At 36.6% G+C, this 22,593-nt stretch overlaps 1 protein-coding gene across 3 annotated transcripts in view; it reads right to left on the bottom strand.

The window, feature by feature from the left end:
- Window positions 1-20,942: 20,942 nt before the first annotated feature.
- Window positions 20,943-22,593, bottom strand: part of APG5 (autophagy protein Apg5 family) — a 73,168-nt gene continuing 71,517 nt past the window's right edge. The window contains exons 5-8 of one of the 3 annotated variants that reach the window (XM_087690182.1): window positions 22,492-22,579; window positions 22,182-22,313; window positions 21,851-22,000; window positions 20,943-21,746 (exon numbers count right to left, since the gene is read on the bottom strand). In XM_087690182.1, coding sequence (XP_087546308.1) covers window positions 21,388-21,746; window positions 21,851-22,000; window positions 22,182-22,313; window positions 22,492-22,579 — 729 coding nt within the window. In that variant the 3' untranslated portion in view covers window positions 20,943-21,387. The remainder of the gene's footprint in view (window positions 21,747-21,850; window positions 22,001-22,181; window positions 22,314-22,491; window positions 22,580-22,593) is intronic. The other 2 variants (XM_087690183.1, XM_087690181.1) reach the window with 2 other exon arrangements.

The raw sequence follows: 22,593 nt of genomic DNA, 5'->3' as shown, positions 1-22,593 counted from the left end.
CTTGTGAGATTGCACTTTCTTGTTTATACAAGTCACCAACCTTTTTTCATATACACCATATGTGCATTTCATAATTTTTATATTAAAATACACAAACTTTAAGAGTGTTATCATAATAGTGAAGCACGCTAGGTCATCCAATTCCTTGCATACATTTGGATTCATGTCCTCGAGCTTAATCCCACTACATTTAATTAGCTTTACTTAGTTCTTCTAGACCAATACATTGTATATTTGCTCTTTCTAATATGAAAATTGTGTTCCATTAATCTTCTCAATATTGAACAACACTTCTCAAAACATGATAAAGAAGCCATAATGACAAAAGTATGTTTGCTCACTAAAAACAACAAGATATACCCAACTACAAACTCAAAATAGACCGATGAATTAGAAATGCGATACCCAAAAAGATAAACAATGGTTTTCCAAATACCATCATAAAACTAGTGCAAGAATGATATTTTAGCCCTCCCAAAGGCATATGATTTTTTTACAAGGTTTCCCAAGTATTTTGAGCTATCTTCTAAAGTATAAAAGCCATAAGAGATTAAGTACATGCAAACTTCCTTCACAAATTGATTTCAACTTGCATAATCACTATAAGATGAGCACAAACCTCCATGAGAAATCTCCAAGATGAAATTTTTGTTAATATCTATGTGCAATCCACAGTGAAGAGCAATTCGAGAGACTCCAAGTGTGAATTAACACTATTGGCTAATGTTCGAACCTTCCTCCAACAAGGTTTCTATGTTGAAATAGGTATCCTATAGCTTCCAAAACATTAAAAACCATGGAAAAATGGCATAAGTAGACTGAATTACCAAAATGCATCAACACATGCCATTTTCATCATAAATAGTCTCTTCATGTATCTACATCAACAAAATAGTCCATAGATATTGTGATCTAAGCAAACCATCAAGTCTCTCTCTCTCTTTTCTTTTCTCTATTGAAAACACAAGTAGAGTGTCTTCTTAATGCCCAAGCTTGAGCTCTCTACTTCCACGACACAAGCTCTCCCCCTTCTCAAGCAAGCCCTATGCTAGCATACATCAAAACCATGTTCTAGGATCTCTATCCAAGCATGCAAAACCAAGCTATTTTGCTTCAATCCCAACAAGTAGTGGCTACGTGAATCAATGCCAAAATGGGATATTATTGTCGTTCCAAATTGGCCTTAATGGCTCAAGCACCTCCTTGATCTCTATCAATGTACAAACAACAAGCATCAATGTCAAAGAAGAAGCTCAAATCCTCAACCTTCACAACAACAAAGTGTCACTCATTGTGCTCCTTGCTCCAAGCACAAGCTCCTTATGGAGTGTAAGAGGGTTGAGAGAGAGAAGAACAAAAGAGATTTTTGTGGGTAGAAAATGAATGTACCCTTATTCTTTTTAATCATCACTTATCGATTGTATAGTGTGTACATGTACAAGGGGTTCCCTTGCAGTTTTAAGCCATTGGAATTTACCCAAACACCAACCTTTCCTCACCCACAAATTTTATCTAATCCCCTCCACTCCTACCCACCCCCACTTATTCTATCTACATCCCACTATCTTGACATAAACCCCTATACCTACCTCTATCCCTAGCTACCTCCATCCTCCCACCACCCCATCTAGCCACAAAGGTAAAAGAAAGGCTATCAATGTTTAAAATGTAAAGATTTGGCCATTATTCATACCAAAAATCACCCCTTTATCCCAAAATACGGCTATAAGCTAAGGTTTTTTGAGGTATCTTATTGCCAAAAGTAACCTAAATTGCAATAATAAATAGGGTTAGTAAATGAACTTCTTAAATTTGATACATATGTTTCCAATAAAGCGTGCATTTCATATGTTATTTAAAATTAGAACCATCATGCACTGAGAAGACACACAAAGAGAGAGAGAGAGAGAGAGAGAGAGAGAGAGAGAGAGAGAGAGAGAGAGAGAGAGAGAGAGAGAGAGAGAGAGAGAGAGAGAGAGAGAGAGAGAGAGAGAGAGAGAGAGAGAGAGAGAGAGAGAGAGAGAGAGAGAGAGAGAAGAGACATGGTCAATATGTGTCATTCTGCAATATGGAACTATCCTATGTTGGGAAAGTGTGGTTTAGCACGATGGTGAATAGTATAGTAGGGTGATGATAGGCTACCCATGTGATGTCATAGCAATTGTGCAGGTGGGACAATCTCATGGTAGTTGGCCCATAGGAGAAGGGGGTGCAAACCTATATAGGGGGGGTGACTTTGTGGCAACCATAAGCAAGTAACTACCAAGAATTCTAAGGCCAAACTATTTTATGGATGAATCAACCTCTGGGACCCATCAAACTATAGAGTAATCCAACTTAGAAGCCCCCTTAACTAAAGGGCCTTCGGATGGAAACCTATCTCCAATTACTTCAACTCCCCTCATAATTAAGTTGGCATGGAAATTATGTGAAAGGGGGAGTATAACTAGAATGAAGCCTAATGGTCCTTTAGATCTCACTATATCTAGACTTCAACAATCTCGACCAAACACCCTACCTTTCTCTAGTTTATTCTACATAAACTAGTCTGGATTGAAAGAGGGCTTCTAGACTAGGATTGGGGAATGGATAGGTGTAAAATAGAAATTGAATTACTCCCTCACATTTCTTTAAATTGCAAAGATAATGTTGAAGTCCTCTTACTTTTATAAAATAATATTGAGTACTTCCACCCATTGAAAGGTGGAAAGAAAATCTTTTGAGTGAAGATAATGGTCTACCACTAGATGTCCTCTAGAATTGGATGAGAGTCAACTTTCTCTACTTTATGTGGTCAATGAGAAAATTTTTTGTATTGAACAATGAAAGTATCTTTAGTCTTCATAATCTCATAATTGCATATTTTTCATCATGTCATAGGTCAACTATAGCAAGAAGCCCTCATGAGATAGAGTATTCATGAGATTTTTGAAATTTTCAAAAGACTACTATTGGAAATGTGAAATCTCGTATCAATATTTGTTGATATTAATATGATGACATCTTCTTCATCATCTAACACCACAAAAGGACTAACAAACAAGACAACTAAGAGAACACACAACTATATCATGTTTATAACCTCCATTTAGTGTGTGCTACCTTGAGTGAGCATGCTTCACACAATGTAGGCTTACAATGTGGAGGTTATAAGCCAAGATGTCACATTGAAATTTGAGTAATTGTATAGAATATTACAATTTAATATAGTCTACAAGTCAAGATACAAAAAGAGCATTTATTGTATTGAATGTCAAATTATACTAGTGATGAATTGATGTCAACCCACCATTTCCTTCATGATTAGATATGTGAAGCATGCTTGAGATTCTCACTTGAAGAGGTGGTAAGGAAGCATCATTGTGCCTAGTTTATTTTTCTTTTCTTCCTTGTAAAACAACTATAAAATCATTGAAAAATAGTTATTGGTTAAGGTTATTTATTGCTCTACTCTAAGTACATGTATTATTGATCATGTGTGCCTAGTGCTAACATTGATGCACACAGAGGAGCGAGGCCAGGGCAAGGTATCTTCTGCCAGGGTATAACGCTGCGTGTGAACTTTGAAGATGATGAAGACGAAATATTGTAAAAACTTATTGTGAGCTACTTGTCTCTAGGCTCCCTCTTTCAAGCGTGCTGTATAAAACTTATTGTTGGCGTTCTTTTTGAAGTTCGTGAGTTCGTAGCATGTGGAGAAATATCGGCATTTTCATTTTTCGGTTTTTTGATCTCCAAAAATATGTTGCATTCAAGCATCCATAAAAGAAAGGCTAACTCCTTTTATGACATGAAGGGAACTAAGAGGAGAGAGAATACTATAGGAAAAAGCAAAGAAGAGTGCAAAGGTGAGAGAAAGTCTAGACAAGGAGAGAGAAAGACTGGAAATGGAGAGAGAAAGACAAGAAAAAAGGAGAGAGATGACTAGTAGCCATGAAGGACAGGAAGAAGCTTGAGAGGTGAAGGACAGAGTTGTATTATTGTAAGTGATATGTGAATATTATTTATAATGATATCATATATGCATTTTTTATCCAATCAACGAGATTTTGAAGTTCTCTCTTGGAACACATTTCTATGCATAGAAGGTTTCATAAAACAAAGGAGAATATTTGCATTTGATTCTTGGACACCAAGAATGTCAAGTTCGTCATGCAGTATTATTTTTTTAAGCTTGTTTTGCAAAAAGGCATGCACATTGTGCAACAAGGAATGGGATGATCCTCATCTTTTTTTATCAACACAATAGATTTGTGCCACATCTCTAGTATACTTTACAAATGACACTCACGTAGACAAGCAATCACATACATGATGTACTATTTCATGTTCACAATTTCAAAAACTCTAATGAGATGTCAAATTTTGTGGGGTTAAAGGATGTGCCAATACGGTTTTTTTTTCTTTTTGCTCATCTTAACAAATTGTGTCAAAGGTTTGTGGGTTCCACTTTAAATATATTACCTTTGTCTCTTATTTATCAAATTTTGATATTGATGTGTATGAACACTACCAAGAATCTTTTTGTCCACTTTAGGAGTTTTTTTCACCACAGCCTTGTATATATGCCCATTCACTTTAGGGCATATTAAGTCTTGTAAATCTTTTATATTGATATCTCTCAATACACTTTGTGTTTTGCTCTCATAAGCTTCTTCTCAAAGCTATGTATGTCATCATATTTTTTATATGGGTTTGTTTTGGCTTCCATTTGGTATATTGCCAACGCTACAACTCCTATTTTATCCTTTATGCAAATTTTTTTACAACAATCAATTGTGCAAATAAGAGCTCTAACATTCTCCTTTATCCATGCTACATGGCATAGAATGGTTTTGTGCATATTTTCCTTTGCACATGCAACTTTTGCATCAAGTGCAATGAATGGCCATGGCTGGCAACAATGGCACATTCTACATGTTGATTGTTGAGGAAAAACTAGCTATCCAATGTGTACTTATATTTATGCATCATGTATTGGTTGCAAAGGGGTTTTGAAACATATGGAATTGAAAAATGTTCAAGTGGTGGTTTAGAAGTTGGAAATGGAGCAAAAAATTTTGAAACAAGTGTTGTCAAGGGTGCTCTAGGTTTGTGTTATTTTGCTCAATTAATATTAGAGCACCACCACCATCTACTCTTGAGAAAATTTGTTGGGATGGCAAAGGTGTAGAGGCTTATACTTTGATTGCATTGTGTGTTACACTTACCATGATCCCACATGTTCACTCATGTAAGACAACTAATAATGATTGGGGCATACTTGCATGTTTGTATCAAGGAAGAAATTAGGCCCGTATTGCCTATCTGTGTAAGAATTAGAGAGTGAACATATGGATAAAGATGGGTCCATGGATGGTTTTTTTTTAAAGATACCATATGAGATTTTGCTAGTTGATTCTCTTGTGCAAACAATTCACAATGGTCTTCCTAATTCTTATCATAGTTTTTCATGTACTCTTTATTTTATGATGAAATGCAATATGAATGCTTTGTCATTTGATGAGTTGATAGTTTTTCACAACAAGAAGAACAATCTCAGTAAAACAAGTCCATTATGTATGTTGTAAATCAAGCTTTTGTGGCTAGTCAAAAAAGTAAAGGAAAGCGGTCTTGTATACTAGTAAGTAAAAATCTACAAATGTTATTCAAAAAAAGAAGGCTATTGAGGGTGAGAAGGAAAATGAGATTAAAATCTATTGCAAGTATTGTAAGGCAAAAGAACATGTAATTAAGGACTGTTCTAAGCTGGATGTGAAAGAGGCTAAGAAGAAAAAGGCTAGTATGGCTATTGCAAATGCCTATCCTTCTAAGTCAAAATCCACAAATATTGTGTAGGATACAAAGTACGCAGTTAGTATGCAATATAGTTATGAGCCTTTTTTACATGCTTACTAAATGTATATTATGGATTCAAATGTAAGGTACTTTGACAATGGTGCCACTAGGCATATTACTTCTCTATACAGTATACCCATTTCTCTTGAACCTCCTCCTAAGGATAGTATTGTGCCATGCCAATACCTCCTCTTATCCTATTAAAGGATTTAGTCAAATTATATTAACTTCTATTAATGGTAATAATTTCTCACTCATGGATTCTTTGTATGTACCAAATATCAAGAAGAATTTGTTGTCCATTTCTACACTTGCCAAGGTTGCCTTAATTGCAAAGTTTGTTGATGGACATATGTACCATTCATGATCTCTTTCATAACATTATAGTTATTATCTCAAGTTCACCATGGTAAATGTATGGAAGACATGTCATGTACACTTGCAATTTCATAGACTATTTCAGATCCAAAACTTTGGCATGTACACTTTCGACATTTGAATTTAGTTAGTTTGCTACTGCAGAAATGTGATATGGTATTTTTATTGCCTACTCTTAAGGCACCTAGAAAAGACATTTGTAAAGGCTACATATTTGGTAGAATGCAACGTGCTTCATTTCCAAAACATGGTTCAATGTGCAAACTTCAACCTGTGCACATTGATGTTTGTGGTCCAATAGAGACACCCTCTTTTAGAAACTACTACTTGTTCTTCGTGACTTTCATTGATTATTACTCCATGGCATGCATGGATATATGGTTTGAAAGCTAAATGTGAAGTGATTTTGTGCTTCAAGAAATTTGTTAGCATGGATGAAATTTTTAATGGATATCTAACTGATTGTGGGATAAAACACCAGCGTATAATGCCATGTACACCACAACAAAATGGCATAGTTGCTGAGGGAGAGAAAAGATCTCTTATTGAGATGGCATGATGCATGATTAAAAGTCAAGCTTTGCCACACAGTGTTTGGCTTAAGACTATTTTATATGTAGCATATGTAGTTAATAGATGTTCCATAAAGGCATTGTAGTCTATTAGTCCGTAAATGAGGCTTCGTTTGGCAAAAAGCCTTATATTGCTCACTCATGTGTTTTGGTTGCTTGATTTATGCTTTAGTACCAATACAACAGTGCAATAAATTGGATGATAAAAAAAATGAAATGTATTTTTATTTGATATAGTAATAAAACCAAAGATTATAAGTTATACCATCCATAAAATAAGCCATGATATTGCTTTTGTGGAAAATGTTGTTTATCTTTTACTTTCATGTATGAAAGATATAGATATACACTCATAGAATATCTAAGACACTTTGTTATCTCTTTTCAATGGTGCACAATTAGATATAGCACCAAGGGAGGCAATTTTTTAGCCTAATAGGTTTCTTAGTATACTATTGTAGAGGATAAAGGGAGTTGTGCCTATGCCACTCATGTATTCACTACATTGACAATACCTACACACCTATACACTATAGGTAGCAAGTGCCCATCCTTGTCACTTCATTCTTTATGCTTTCAATGACTAATAGAATAAGGGAGGTCAATCACATATTGTGATTGTTGGAGTTTCCACATCTTGAGTCTCTCTCTCTTATTGTCTTGCTCCATTTGGCCATAGCTCACACCTCCAGTGCTTTCACTTACTCGTGCTCTCATTTGATCTCCTCCCTTCAACTAGTATTAGAGCCCTTGCACTCAAGATCTTCCTCGGCATTGTTCTTAGCTTGTGATGAATACCTATGACACACACAGTCTCTCTCATTGGAAGATATTGCTTCAGCTTCAAGAGGTAGCCATTATTGCTCACTCTCTACCCAACTTGACAACAGGTATATATCATTTAGGACCCATTAAGCATTGATTTATGCTCCATTGAGCTTAGAATTGCTCCCCCCTACCATTTCCAATAGTAGGTGGGGACAGGCTATGCTTGTTTCCAAGACACATCCCTCCCTATGATTTAGTAGCTCATTTGCATTCTTGGATACTTGGCCATTATCTAAGGCTTCAACACATTCACTTGCAAACTTTCCAACCTCCACATGGACTTTTTCGGCAACATAACAAGTGTCTACGGTAGCTTATACCCATTCCATTGGTCCTTGAACGCTTTGGAAGCTTGGCATTCATTGTTGACAATTGTAGCATTGGTATTAAGCATGTGGCATTGGATTTGAGTTTCCATAATCTAGTCCTTTGATTGATGTACATGACAATTTGATGTAATACCTCTCAAACAACCTATTTCCTAGAGTTTTGGAGCTCTTATTGATGTCTCTTGGTGCTCATTTGATGTTGAACCTTCAATGTATTCTTAGACATGACTTGAGATGCTTTATGAGATTTATTGAGCTCATTTTGGCTCAGTTTTAGAGGTTATTTCACTACTATCAATACAAGGCAACACACTCTTGTCTCAAAGAAATTGTATGCATATTGCTCTTGAAAGGTTATTCAAGTACTTGAGTGGATGTCTTGATGTATGACATGGATGCTTAACATTGAGATACGATTGGACATACTTATGGTTTGCCTTGGAAATCGACTTTGAGATTGGTTAAATATATTGGAGCATTGGCATTATGCTTTGATTACTTCATTTATTCCACTTATTGGCTTGGGGATTGGCTATATATGTCACTCTCAAATGTATGGTCTTAACACATATTAGCTTCTGAATGCTTATGTACCTCATGTATTGAGCTTGACTGCTCGTCCGTCTATAATTCAATTTTGCTTTAATTGGAGCTACTAACACTTGGACAATTACATTGACATTTGGATTTATGCTATTGAGCTCATTTCATTGAGACTGTGGGATACTTATTTCATTTTTATGCTCTCTAAATGCTATTTGGATGCAGTTGTTGCCGACTGGGCTGATCTAGTTCATGCTTTGGAGCTGGCACCTACCTCTGTCAGTGTGTTGTTAGTGATGTATTCATCCTGCTTGGCTACATATTGAGATTTATTGCCCTTGCTCAAATAGTTGTGCATTTCACAATTCTCTTCTGTTATGCTTGAGACCTACTACATGCATGATGTTTATGCCCATTGGATGTATCTCTCTCTAACACATTAGGTATGAGAGATCTCGGTATCAATTGTATGCATCTTCACTGCTAGTTGCTTCTACATATCCCAATTGTTTCCCTGGATATTCCTAGCAATGGAAGCTTGGTTCTTTGTCAATTTTCCCACACGATTTTGGATTTACTGCTATATTTATTTTAGCATGCCGTAATTGCAATTTTTAGCATTGTTTATCAGAGCAAACACTTTGTCTTGGTAATTCATCAACTGCAATTAGTAAATGGCTCACTATTTTGGTACTTTTTATTGCTTAGTCCTTGTGTTGGATGTAATTTTGGGACTAATTTAAAAAAAATTATCGTAGTCTACCTACTTGTACCATGCTTTCATTTCTTGGCATGATGATGGTTGGTGGATCAAATGATAGTGCTAACTTTAACATTAACAAACTACTAGTAGATGGCACTTATTACAACTATTAAAGGAACAAATATGGAAAGTTTGGTGCAAAAATTATTGATTAAGCCATTAAGACATGAGGGATAAAGTCCAAATGCTTTGATGCAGAGAATTGGGATGAATTGGATGAGTTATGTAAATATACAATCATTTTGTCACTCTCTAAGTAGGTCTACTATAATGTTGTCTTTGAAGGGTAGACCCCCAAGCATTTATAGGACAAGATTCGTAATGTCTATGATAAGCATAGCCTTATCTCTTAGATATATCAGCTGAAGCAACCCACGGACCTTTGTATGAAGGAGAAGACTTCTATGTCCACCAACTTAAGTGAGTTTCATTCTATTTTCAGCCACTTGTCTTCATATAATGGTTTGACTTTAAGAAAAATATTCTACCATTATTCTTGTGGGTTACATTGCCTAAATCGTCGGAAAAATTTTGTATTGCTATGTGTAAAAATATGCATGCTGATGGGTTGACATTTCAGGATGTAGAGGATGCATTATTGAATGAGGTTAATAGAAAGAATCTTGATGCTTCTCATAACTCTCATGCTTTGATAGTCAAAGGCAATAATTCTAAGAGTGGTAATGACCACTATGAAAGAGACTCTAAAAAGTCTCATTCTCAGTCATATGGACAGTCTCAGTACGTCTCGTGCTGGCTGTAAATCCACATTGACTTGTCATTATTGCAGGAATTAGGATCATATTCGGCCACAGTGCCATAAAATGTGTGATGATAAATGCAAGGAAAAGGGAAAGGGAAAAGTGTAAGAAAAGAATTATTACATACTTGTAGCTTCTTCTCTTGATGTTTCGTAGTTGATTGATGTCTTGTCCACCTATGCTCAGCATTGGCTGATTGATTTGGGGGCTTTATTTCATATTACATCTCATCAAGAGTAATTGGTATTGGAGATTGATGGTTGTGCAGTTTACTTTAGGTAGCATCTTCTCTTTGCATGATATATGCCATGTTTCAGCTTTGACTAAAATCTTATTTTTGGATGTTACATGTTACTTTGTATCCTTTGGGGATTCCTCATGGAAGATTACCAGTGAGAATATTGTCATGGCACAAGATGCTAAGTTTGGCACTCTTTATTCTGTACAATGTAGTTTGCATAAGAAGTCTAGCATTATGTGTATGGGTGAGCCTCTAGCTCTTGTTCATTCTAATGTTTGCAAACCTATCCCGTGCAAGTTGTTAGGTGGTGCAAAGTATTTCATTACTTTCATTTATGATTACTCATATAAGGTCTGGGCATACCCCATAAAGCAAAAGTCGAAAGTCTTGGCTACATTTCAACGATGGTTTTCTTTTATTGAAAACCAATCAGGAATAGACTAAAATGTCTATGATCTAACAACGGGGGTGACTATGTATCTAAAGTCTTTGAGTAGTTTTGTGATGAGAGGGACATGAAGCATCAGATGACTACCCCATACACCCCACCCCAAAATGGTATGGCTAAGCGCAACATGAATAGGATGATTCGAGAGCGAGGTTGTTGTATGCTTAGCCACGCAAGCTTATTGTAGTACATTTGGGCCGATGCAATTACTATTGTCATACACTTGATTAGTCCTTCCCCATGCACTGCTCTTGACTATCAAGTTACAAAAGAGTTGTGGTCTAGAAAACCTTCATCCTATGTTCGTTTGTGTGTCTTGGTTATAAGGCTTTTTACCATGTTCCCAAGAACAAGCACAATAAGCTCGATTCTAAGTCTATGAAATGCATCTTTCTTGCTTATGGGGTAGGTGAGATAGACTATTGCCTAGGAAGTCCGCAAGCTCGGAAGGTCATCGATAGCTATGATGTTGTTTTCCATGAAGAGGAAATCCATAAGTAGCATGAGTAGGAAATTTAGGTGGTACGAATGGTGATATTTCAAGAGGAGCCTTCTGTTACTGTACAGCCAACTAGACAACCTGTGCTCTAGTGGCCCATGACCATGATGTTAGATAGGATGTACATGCCCCCAGCCTATTTTGTGATAGTCTAGTAGAGATAGACATGAGCCTGATCGATTTGTGCCCTTCATGGATTATGTTATGGTGGCAGATGCTAGTGCATCCTTACCTATGATGAGGCCATGAGCAGAGGTGATAGTCACTCTTGGGAGAGGGCCATGTAGTTAGAGTATGACTCACTACAAAAGAATCATACGTGGGATTCGGTTCCTTTGCTTAGTGGAAAGTGTGCTTTGCCATGCAAGTGGATGTACAAGTTGAAGAGTACCTCTAAATGCCCCAAGCCAATGTATAAGGTTAGATTCGTTGCTAAGGGTTTTAAGCAAGGGCATGGTGTTGACTTCGATGAAGTCTTCTTTTCTCTAATCAAGATGACTACCTTACGCTGCTGGGAATTGGCTTTGGTTGTACAGCTAGATCTAGACTTCTATATCATATGGATGTCAAGACAACTTTCTTACATGGGGACTTGCGTGATGAGCTTTATATGCAGCAACTTAAAATCTTTGAGAAAAAAGAGAGGGAACACCTAGTGTGCAAGTTGAGAAAAAGCCTTTATGGCCTTAAGCAAGCACCTAGGGAGTGGTACCACAAGTTTGATGCTTTCATGCATTCACAGGGCCTCACATATCAATGGGATATGCATCACATGCAACTATTCTAAGGGGCTCCTTTACTTATCACAAAAGGAGTACATTCAAAATGTCCTTGAGCGGTTTCATATGTAGGACCATAAGCATATTGGTTATCCTTTACCTTCTCATGTGAAGGTGAGTTGAGCTAATTATCCACTGTCTAATGAGTAGAAAGTCAAGATGGCCAAGATCCCTTGTGCATCTGTAGTGGGCAATTTGATATATGCCATGATAACTGCTCGGCCTTACATAGCCTTTGCAGTGGGAGTTGTAGCACGCTATATGGCTATACTTGGTAGGCAGCATTGGGAAGCCGTGAAGGGTATTATGCAGTACCTTAAGGGCACCACAAATATGTGCATATGTTATGGTGCCTAGGATACAAGAGTCGTGGGATACACTTACTCTGATTATGCAAGACGTCCAGACAGCAAGAAGTCCACCTATGGCTATGTCTTCACCTTTGTTGGAGGTGCTCTTTCTTGGACGTCTTGTAAGCAAAAATGCACGTCCCTATCTACTACAAAGGCAGAGTATGTTGCAGCTACTAAGGCTTGCAAGGAGGCTCTATGGTTAGGTTGATTGAAACCTTGGTATTATTAATATGGTCCTTACACTACATTCAGATTCTATGAGTACCATTCAGTTGGCCAAGAATCCGATCTTCCATGTAAAGGCAAAGCATATTGAGGTGTGTTACCACTTTATCAAAGAGATCATTGAAGATAAGTCTATCAATCTTGTTAAGATCTCAACAACTAACCAATATCATGTATATCTGCTCACTAAAAGTCTCTCAATATAGCATTTTGCCTTCCTTAGGAAGATGATGGATGTTGGATGAGATGATATATTTCCTTATCCTATTGTACTTTATGTACATTTATACTTTGTCACTTTGTTCTTATTTTTTCCTCACTAGAGGCATTTACCTTTAAGTGGAAGGTTGTCGTGGGTAAAGACACGCGTGTCTATGCCACCCATATATTCATTCCACTAGTAGTACCCACACACCTATACACTGTAGGTGGCGGGCGCTTATAACTATCACTTCAGCTTTTATTCTTTCGATGACTAATAGAATAAGGGAGGCTGGTCACACATTGTGACTATTAGAGTTCCCACATGTAGAGTCTCTCTCTATTACTCTCTTGCTCCATCTGCCATAGCTCACATCTCCAGTGCTTTCACTTGCTCTCATGCTCTCACTTGGGTTCGTCCCTTCAACCATAAATCAACCTATTTTTTATGCAAATGTGAATGATACCCTAGTTGATAAGAGTGGAGATTTAGTAGTCTAGGATTATGCCAAATTGGCTAGTCCAAACATTGCATGATGGTAAGTTGGATGAATCATTGACTAGTTGTACTTGGTTGGTCCCTCATAATGCCTCTTATGCATCATGTTGGTATGCATTGGTTGTTTTTGGTCTCTCTAATGAGGAGTCATTTAAAAGAGGCACAAAATTCACAAACTTAGATGAACATGCACAAAAGTCAAAAAATTGGATGGTTGTTATGCAAGCTATGATGTATTATAAAAAATGATACTTTGTCCTTATGTGATTGCCTCCTAACTAGAAGGTTTTTGTGACCAAGTGGATTTACGAGTTAAAGCGCAAGCTAGATGAAAGTGTTGATCTGTATAAACAAGACATGTTGGCAAAAGGTTATGCTCAGTAGAAGGGCATTGACTTTGACGATGCCTTCACTTTGACTTGCCATATGACAAGTATTCATAGCATTTGTGCATTAGAAGCTCATATGGTTGGAGTGCACATCAATTGGGTATCAAAACTACATTTTTAAAGGATTATTTATATAAGAAATCATATGTTTTTTATCCTCATGGTTTTGTGCAAAAATGGTAAGAAAAAAATTATGTAGATTCAAAGAGGCATTATGTGGTTTGAAGCAATCACCTTGGGCTATGCATGAGAAGATACGTACAAAATTGACTACACATTGGTTTGTATATAGTCTAGCTTAGGGCACCTTATTTATCAGCCATAAGGGTGATGTGCCTCTAATCATTGTGCTTCGTGTTGATGGCATGCTCCTCACTAGTCCTAATGAGACACATATTACGAATTTTAAGGCTAAGCTAAATTCATCTTTTGACATGTCAAATGTGGGTCTATTGCATCATCATATATTGGCATATTATAGTAGAGACTTGGTCTTAAGGGTTGCAAACCTATTGCAACTCCTATAGAGATAGACTTGAAGCTAAGCATCCATGGTATCGATGAGACTGTTTGATGTCTTTCTCTATTAGCGTGCTCTTGGATGCTTGATTTCTATATGCATTTCATCACTTGGACATATAATTTGTAATTTTACTAATGAGCAGGTCATAGCCCATGCAATAAGCTCTAGTAGATAGTGAAGTGTATTTTGCGATTTGAGTGGATCTGAGCACACCTGGGCCTATTTTATCCTAAAGGAGGGATCCATAGCACCAGATTCTCATGCTTTTTCAAATTTTGACAAGGTTGGTTGTTATGACACTCATGTATCCACAAGTGCTTTTTGTTGCATGCTTAGTAGCTCACGCATATCATGATTGAGCAAGAAGTAGCTGACAATGGTAACTCTAGATGCGAAGCCAAGTACAAGTCATCAACTATAGTTGACCATGTTTGGGGTCAGACGCCTTTTGGCTAACTCAAGTGTTAGATGGTCATTTGTCACAACCAATTTCACTAATAGTCAAAGCACATTGGCAGTCCAACAATGTCCATTGTTCCATGCATTATGTCAAGGAGAGATCAACTTAGTCTATGTGTGAACATAGGATAATTTTGTGTATCTCTTCACAAAGGTTTTGCCTCATGGGAAGTTTGAAGCTTTCTACAACACTTTGGGCGTACTTCCCCTTATGAAGTAATCTATCCACCAAGCTTAGCACTGCCCTATACATGAATGCCACTCTTATTTACTACATTACTCTCCTAGGAACCATATTACAGTAGTGATGTGTGTGAATATGCTTAGGAGTATTGGGGCACCTTTTTCCCTCTTTAGGAGGTTTTCTTTTCCTTAGCCTTATATATATGTCTATTCACTTTAGATCATAGTAAGTCTTGTAAATCCTTTCTATGGATACCTCTCAATACATTTTGAGTTGTACTCTCTCAATCTTCTTCTCTAAGCTATGTATGTGCATTCCAATCCAATAGTTAACACTTGCACAAAGACTTTAAAGTAACCATTCTAACACAACTTTGTAAGAATTACCACTTCATATTTTCATAAAAGCATATATACTACTTTATTTTGATAAGAACTACTATGTAATAAATTTAGTTCCAATATAAGAATGTGTACTATTATCCATCGAGCTTTAACACAAGAACAAGCCACTCCTACCATTAAAACTAAGCCAACACTTGGTTAAGAGCCCTTTAAAACACTACAAACATACTCAAAAATACAAATGAGTATCAACATAACCCTACCACAAGCAAAAGTTATGTGTAATCAAGCAAGGCTATTTGGTATTGATGTGAGCTCTTTGGGTCACTTGTTTGGTTCAAGTTTAACTCATAATTATGTTACTAGAATTTCTCAATATTTTGTAAATATAGCTTTAATATGTAAGGCATGAAATTTAAGTAAAAATAAACTGTGTTATGACAAAATTTGGCATATTCTTTAATTTTTTTTCTCTAATGTGTCAAAAACATTTTATGTTTTAAGTATTTAGAAGTGCAGGCTGCCAACAAGTAGGCATTGGGAGGCTTGGAATAGTCAAAGGAGTAGCCCATAAATCTTAATGGCGCAATACTAGAATAGGCCTTTCATGCAATCTAAATATGATAAAAACCCAATACATGAACAAAGCCTTATCCAAATTCTACATCAATAACTATAAGAAAAGAATGCTATGCAATGTGAATTAACTAAAAGAAAACTTCTAGCCCCAAAGCTATTTTTAAGTTAAATTTCTAATGTATTATAGACTTTTAGTAGACCTAACATGTAAACTTTAAAATGCAAACATTAAGACAACTTGTATCTAGCTACTAGAACGCTTTGTTCAAGCATAAAATTGGACCATTTATATTGAAGTCCAAAGTCTTCTTGGATTTTCAATCTAAAACTACGTCAAGTTAAACTTACATTTTCTTACGATTGGTACAAGAACTTGAAAATCTTCCAATCGATGGATTCATCTTAAAATGCAAAAATCTAAAACCCTTAAGTCTTCATGTAACATGATAAATTTTATATTATTTAAATATGCAAGTGTATATGAGTTTAGAGAAAGTACTAATGCAAATTGGAACTAATCCTCTCTTCATAAACCAAATTCTTAGAAGATTAACACCTAGCATCCATTGATAAAATTAATACATTCCCAATTTGCATAGAAAAAACATTCTTGTATTATTATGTATCGTATAATTTACATTAGGGAGATGTATGATGTTTACAACAACTTTTACTATGAGCTTAGCCAACATGGATTCTTGGATACTTGGTTCAAGAAACATGAGGATTCCAATGATAACAACTATTTCTTGCATAGTTTTTGGCAAAGTTCAAGGCATACACACCAACTTCACAAGCAATCTCGCTTCTTTGATACTCGCTAACACTACCTTTGCTACACAATGGAGTACAAGAATTACATAATTGGTGTTTCCTAATGGTGCCATATTTCATGTTTTTGCAAGATTAACAAGGTACACATAGACTAATTAATAGACCACATGGAAGGCATTGAACATAGATTTATATTTTCAAAATCTACAATTTTAAGACCCTTTAAAAGGGATAACTCTTGTTGGCTTATCAAACTAGTGTTTAGACGAAATCAAACACTCAATAATTGGAATACAATAGAGCAATCCGAACCCCTAGAAAGAAGTATCAATTGCCAAATTATCCATGAGAGGAGCAAGCACAGAATGAGTGACCATGGCAAATAAGAGAGGGCTAAGTGAGCACCTTGCCTCAACACTCCTCTCAAAGCACTTCATGGCATCATCATTTAGCATCATCTATGTCAACCCATAATTAATTACTAATTGTACAAACAAGGCAAAACATTCACCACCTAAAGTCCCCATGATCTCCATAGGCTGTGATAGAATTAACCAATAGATATGTCTCTATATTTCCCAATAAGGATACAAATAACTCCCAAAAGATATGTCTCTATATTTCCCAATATTAATACAAATACCTCTCAAAATTCAAAATTCTCCAAATCTTCACTAGAAGGCAAATAACGCCAACCTTGCATGCATACAACACCAAACATCCACACTTTCTAATAAATGATTGAGTGAGTCCTTTAGATTTTCCCATACTATATGAAAAGTTAATTAGAAACATCATTTGACATTTCTAACACATACATAATGATATATTTTCTACCAATGTACATTTAGTGTTGAGATGCTTATGTCAATTTTGTCACCTAAAAATGTAACCATAATCATCCTTCTTTTAGACACTAAAGGATTTTGTATTAATTGAATGCTAGGTCTCACATCAGTACTTGTGGCCAAGGTGTACTCAAACCCTTGACTACTTGGTGACCGACCAAGTGGAGCCATTTTCTTTCTTTTACATTGTACAAGGTGGCTTCACAAGCTACCAATGAGAATGGAACCATTGATCTTTGGAATATTTCACAATCTCATGACTACTAAGGCCAATGGGTCTTGGCACAGATTCTTGTTTTAAGACAATGTTGCCAAGCATCACCCACTTCATTATCCCAATTGTCTCTAATAATAGTAAGGTGGTTACACGAGCACACATTCACAAAGATTGATATCTCACATGACAAAACCTAACTTATGCAATGAGCAATGGTAAACCTGAAAGCATAGATCCTTGTAAGGTTCATCCTCACATCAATTGTATTGCAAGGAAGCTACCATATACATATTGCATTACTAGTGAGGGCATAAACTACAAATTACAACAATTGTAAACTTTAGTGAGCACATGCATGACCATTATATAAAAACATGACGATCCTTGTATAAATAAGAAAAGCCAGTAGCATACACTACATCCCCTATTGCATTTTACTTAGAGAAGATGACCTTAGCATTCCTAATACAACCTTAATATTGCACTCACATCTAAAACTCATAATTTTGTGAATGATAAGTGCATCCCATCCTATCAACCAAAGCTCATTCGTGGATAACTAGAGCATATATGTGGGAAACCACACCCTTCTGCTCCCACACTTTATGTATTAATTACTAGGTCCAAGACAATAATTACTAGGTCCAAGACAACCCTTCCATATGCTTCAATTCAAGACAAGGTACAAAGTTCCCATCCACATGAAGATTTTCCTTGATACTAGTTAACATTATAAAGCAATCCATGGGAAAGTCACTTGACCTTCGGGATCAAAACAAGGAAAAATCTGCACTCAGTGGTATATCACGACGACATACATGCCCCATTTTAGTTTCAAGATGCCAACCTTGTATCTTCCTCAATTTTATGCCACCAACAAAACTAGTCAATATTGAGAAGGGATATTAAAACCTCAATTCAAACTAGGCAAGCTTAACAAAGACTACCCTTGTATTCAACCATAGGCTACTACAGTCTTGCCATGGCACAACTTATACCAACTGACCATCCAAAAGAAGCGAGACACACTTCAAAACTACATACCGAGTATTCCTAGACTTAAGAATTTCGTGAAATCATAGTGACCTCGAACCTCAAAAATAACCTATTTATCACTAAGGACTATAATTTAGCCACCACATCCTAATCTTCCAATCCAACCCCAATGATAATCTCTTAAGAGAGTGAGCTTGCCTTAGCATTATTTATTGCTAATAAGATCATGCAACATATGACCAAATGCATACACCTGAAAAGAATAGCCACGATCTCTCTTAAGGATGCAACTATCTTGTGAGATCTTTCTAATGACCTCCCTACTTACATTCTCATGCTTTATTTCTTCCTCAATTCCTTATTATAATTATTCCACCCTATTGTTGTTGAATTTTGTAACCAATCATATTCTTACCTTGAGAACTCGGCTATGGAGGATGGTACCTCAAGGTGCTCATGATGTGTATAGATGAAAAGATAAGAGTAAGATGGACACAAGCTAGATGCAAAAGAGAATCATATTTTCATTGATTAAGATAGATTGAGAGATAGTTACAATGTGGAAAAGAGCTCCTTATATAGGCATGTAGGCAAGTTGCTTTGCTTACATCATTGATGACCTCATAGTTACATGGGATCCAACTCACATCTCACATGGGTCAACGAAACTAAATCTCAACAAATGACTGCATTAAGAAAAAGACTGTAACTTTCAAACTTATTTCTAATGGATAGGTTTGTATGATTATGACAACTCCACTTTATATTCTTGAAGTAAACTTTCAAATATATTTATGTTTTTATATTTGTTATGATTTGGTAATCGTAGATTATGGAGAGAACCAAGAAACACAATACATTCCAAATGTCTATTTGTTTTAAAAATCCTAGATGGTGGGAGAGAACCAAGAAACTCCATACATTTCATATATTGATTTGCTTAGAAAATCTTGAGCTTCCCAAATCTTGAATAATCAGGAATAGAAGACTAGACAATTTACCATGTTTAATGGCATAAATTGCATAGAATTTGCTCTTGTAGTATGACTCAATGAAAATCTTCCAAACTTCAACTTCAAAGTGACCAATTTTCGAAGAGAGAGACGAAGCATAGATGCCTATGCTTAATGGCAAGCACATAATGTTACTCTACAAAAAGGGAATCCAAGCACACTTTTATGTAAAAGATCCAAAATATGTAGACCTTGACAAGAGTTAGAAAGGTGTTGTAGTTAACTTATAGAATCTTCCATTGGATAAGGTCAATCTATTGCTTCAACGTTACTAAAGAGAAATAAGCTTGTTTGATCACATACTTGAAATACCAACAAATTCAACTTTTAACTCTTAAGCTTTAATCTCAATCAACAACTCAAGTAAAACTTAGTGAATATGGCTTCCTTTGCCACATTCTCTCCATACAATGCAAAGCAATGTCTACCCTTTTAGCTAGAGGTAGCCCATGTCACAAACTTGTTGCCCCTCTATGGATCTAAGGCAATTCATCCCCTATTGTTTGTAATGTTGTACAACCTAAAATTGTGCCAATCTACTATCTTCTTACAAATTGTAATCTCATGCTCCACCGCCAACAACAATGTTGCCATAGGTCAAATAAGAGTCTTGAAGTGCTCTTCCAAATGAGCTACCAAACTCCCAAAACAATGCCTTATAGCTTCAGCAATCCCAAGAAAATGAGACGGTTACATAGGTGGATATGATTGTCCCTACAAATCTACTTGAATGTAACTATCCAATGTTAAGCCTTATGCTCCAAAGCTACACAAGATAGTAATGGCTCTAAGATGAAAGCAATAGGCTATTGTATGTTGCCCTATATTGTGAGCTATGACCAACTTACTCTTATCTATGTCAAGATACCTATGGAGTTGTTGGATAATTATGAGAGGTAGGGAGAATGCATTCAAGCTTAGAGAGGAAGAGTTTGAGATTGGCTCTGATAATATGTTGGATTGTTTCTCAATCATGTTCATGAGCTTGAAAGCTTGGCTATGGAGGAGAGTGCCTCTAGGCGCTATGATGTGCATGTGCAAGTGAATATGTGTCTACATGAAAAGAGAAAGCAAGATGGATACAAGCTAGTTGCAAAAGAAAATCATATTCTTGTTGATTGAGATAAATTGAGAGAGAGAGAGAGAGTTACAATGTAAGTAAGAGCCTATTATATAGACACATTTGGGGGTTAAAAATTTACACATGCCTAGCAGCCTACATTTACTTTGTACACAATGCTCGCCATTATTATCAATTTATTTTTTATTATTTCTATAAGAATAAAATAGAAAGACATGCCACATTATGACTATTGGAGTTCTCACATACCATCTTGTTCTCTCTTGATTCGACCTCTATAGCTCTTGCATCCTCTTACTTCCACTTGTACTCTCATCTCTTGCTCTGCCTTCCATACACACAAGCTGCTTTGCTTAAATCATTGATGACATCATAGTCACATGGAGGTTCAACTCACATAGATCTTAAAGACATCCCTCATAGGCTAAGTACATCTCCCCTTTTTTCCACCAAATAAGAGAGGATTCCTATGAGCCTAGTTGAGGTACATTTCAACAAGTGATAAACATTTACCTCCAAAAAGACAAGATCAAGTGCGTGCTACCACTACCAATTGACAGTTTTCTGTTTTATTTTGGGGGTGTGGGGGTTGGGGGTTGGGCAAGGGGTTGTGTGTCAGCCAGCAGCACTCGTACGTTTCTGAATTGGCTTTTCTTAAATGTAGAGGATACATGAAAGAATGCAGCCATTATGCGTACATGGCCCTGTATGCATATCGGCTACTCAATTGGCTTGTATGTCTTCCCATGTTCTTGGGTCAGAAATAATTGTTATACAAATATGTACAAATTGATCTGGTCCAGACAAATTCTGTCCTATCCAAAAAACAGGTAGATCGGGAGATGTCTCAATCCCTTGGATACGGAGGATGCCATTAGAGAAAACAGGCTTCTGTCCTGACGAGCGGAAAACCTTTTGCAAATATTTTGATTCATTAGTCTTACATTTCTGCCCTGCCATTTCATCTTCCCAAATCAATGGACAAAAAGCACTTCCATCATTGTTTGTTCCCTCAGACTGTGAGCACGCAAATAACTGCGGTGCCATTTTGGTAAGTGCATCCCAGAGAGTTGTGGCTGTCCCTGAATGGAAAACATGGAAACAACAAACTTCAGATGCTATTCACATATACAAAGTGCAATCAGCTGCCAATGGGTTTCTTTAGGTTAGTGGAAGGGCCCATTACCATCCTCCTTATGCACATTCGCAGGCCTTGTCATGTACACAATATCATCCCATGTGCCAACTACAGGCACACCAAGTGTTTCCTTGTCCTCAGCCTTTATGATTCTTAAGTAAAGTCGGATAGGTATTTTCAGAGGCAAGGTCTCCCCACCTGAAAGACAAAATTTTCCATTTTTTTCATTTGGAGAACAAATGAACCCATATAGCTGATACATCCATAAATTGGAGGATTAGAACTAGGCCACATGCCCATACGGGAGCACATACATGGAAACTCATGCTTCCAAAAGCCTGCTGTAAAGGCAAAATTCATGACTGGCATCAGAACTTACCAACCTGTGTCTTGCTTGCAATTATCTCTGTATCACCCAAACTTTCTGAAGATGTATGACTGAGAGGAGACGAAGTTGTGCTCACATTAGGTGTCAACTTAAAGCATATGCGATCATAACACTCCATGTCACCTGCCAATGTTTGCATTCAAATAAAAAGCAAACAGGATTTGCCAACAGGTACTATCTTTGCTAATTGAATCGGTTTTCTTAGTGTGCTTTTTCCAGATATGACTACTTCAAAGTTCCTCTAATTACAGCCTTCGTCACAAATACAATTCTTTAAGTTCCTCATTCCTCTAATAATAACCTTTAATAACAGATCGCCATAGGTTCAGCTGGTCACTTTGAGATAGATTCATGACACTTTTCGCACTTCCATACATCAAGTAAGATGCCTACACATAGCAAA

Source organism: Lygodium microphyllum, chromosome 12 (genome assembly GCF_053477565.2).
Source record: "Lygodium microphyllum isolate KBCC chromosome 12, Lygodium_microphyllum_v1.1.10, whole genome shotgun sequence".
Lineage (NCBI taxonomy): Eukaryota > Viridiplantae > Streptophyta > Polypodiopsida > Schizaeales > Lygodiaceae > Lygodium > Lygodium microphyllum.
The sequence above is the reverse complement of the archived record's forward strand: the minus strand, read 5'-3'. Positions and strand labels throughout refer to the sequence as shown.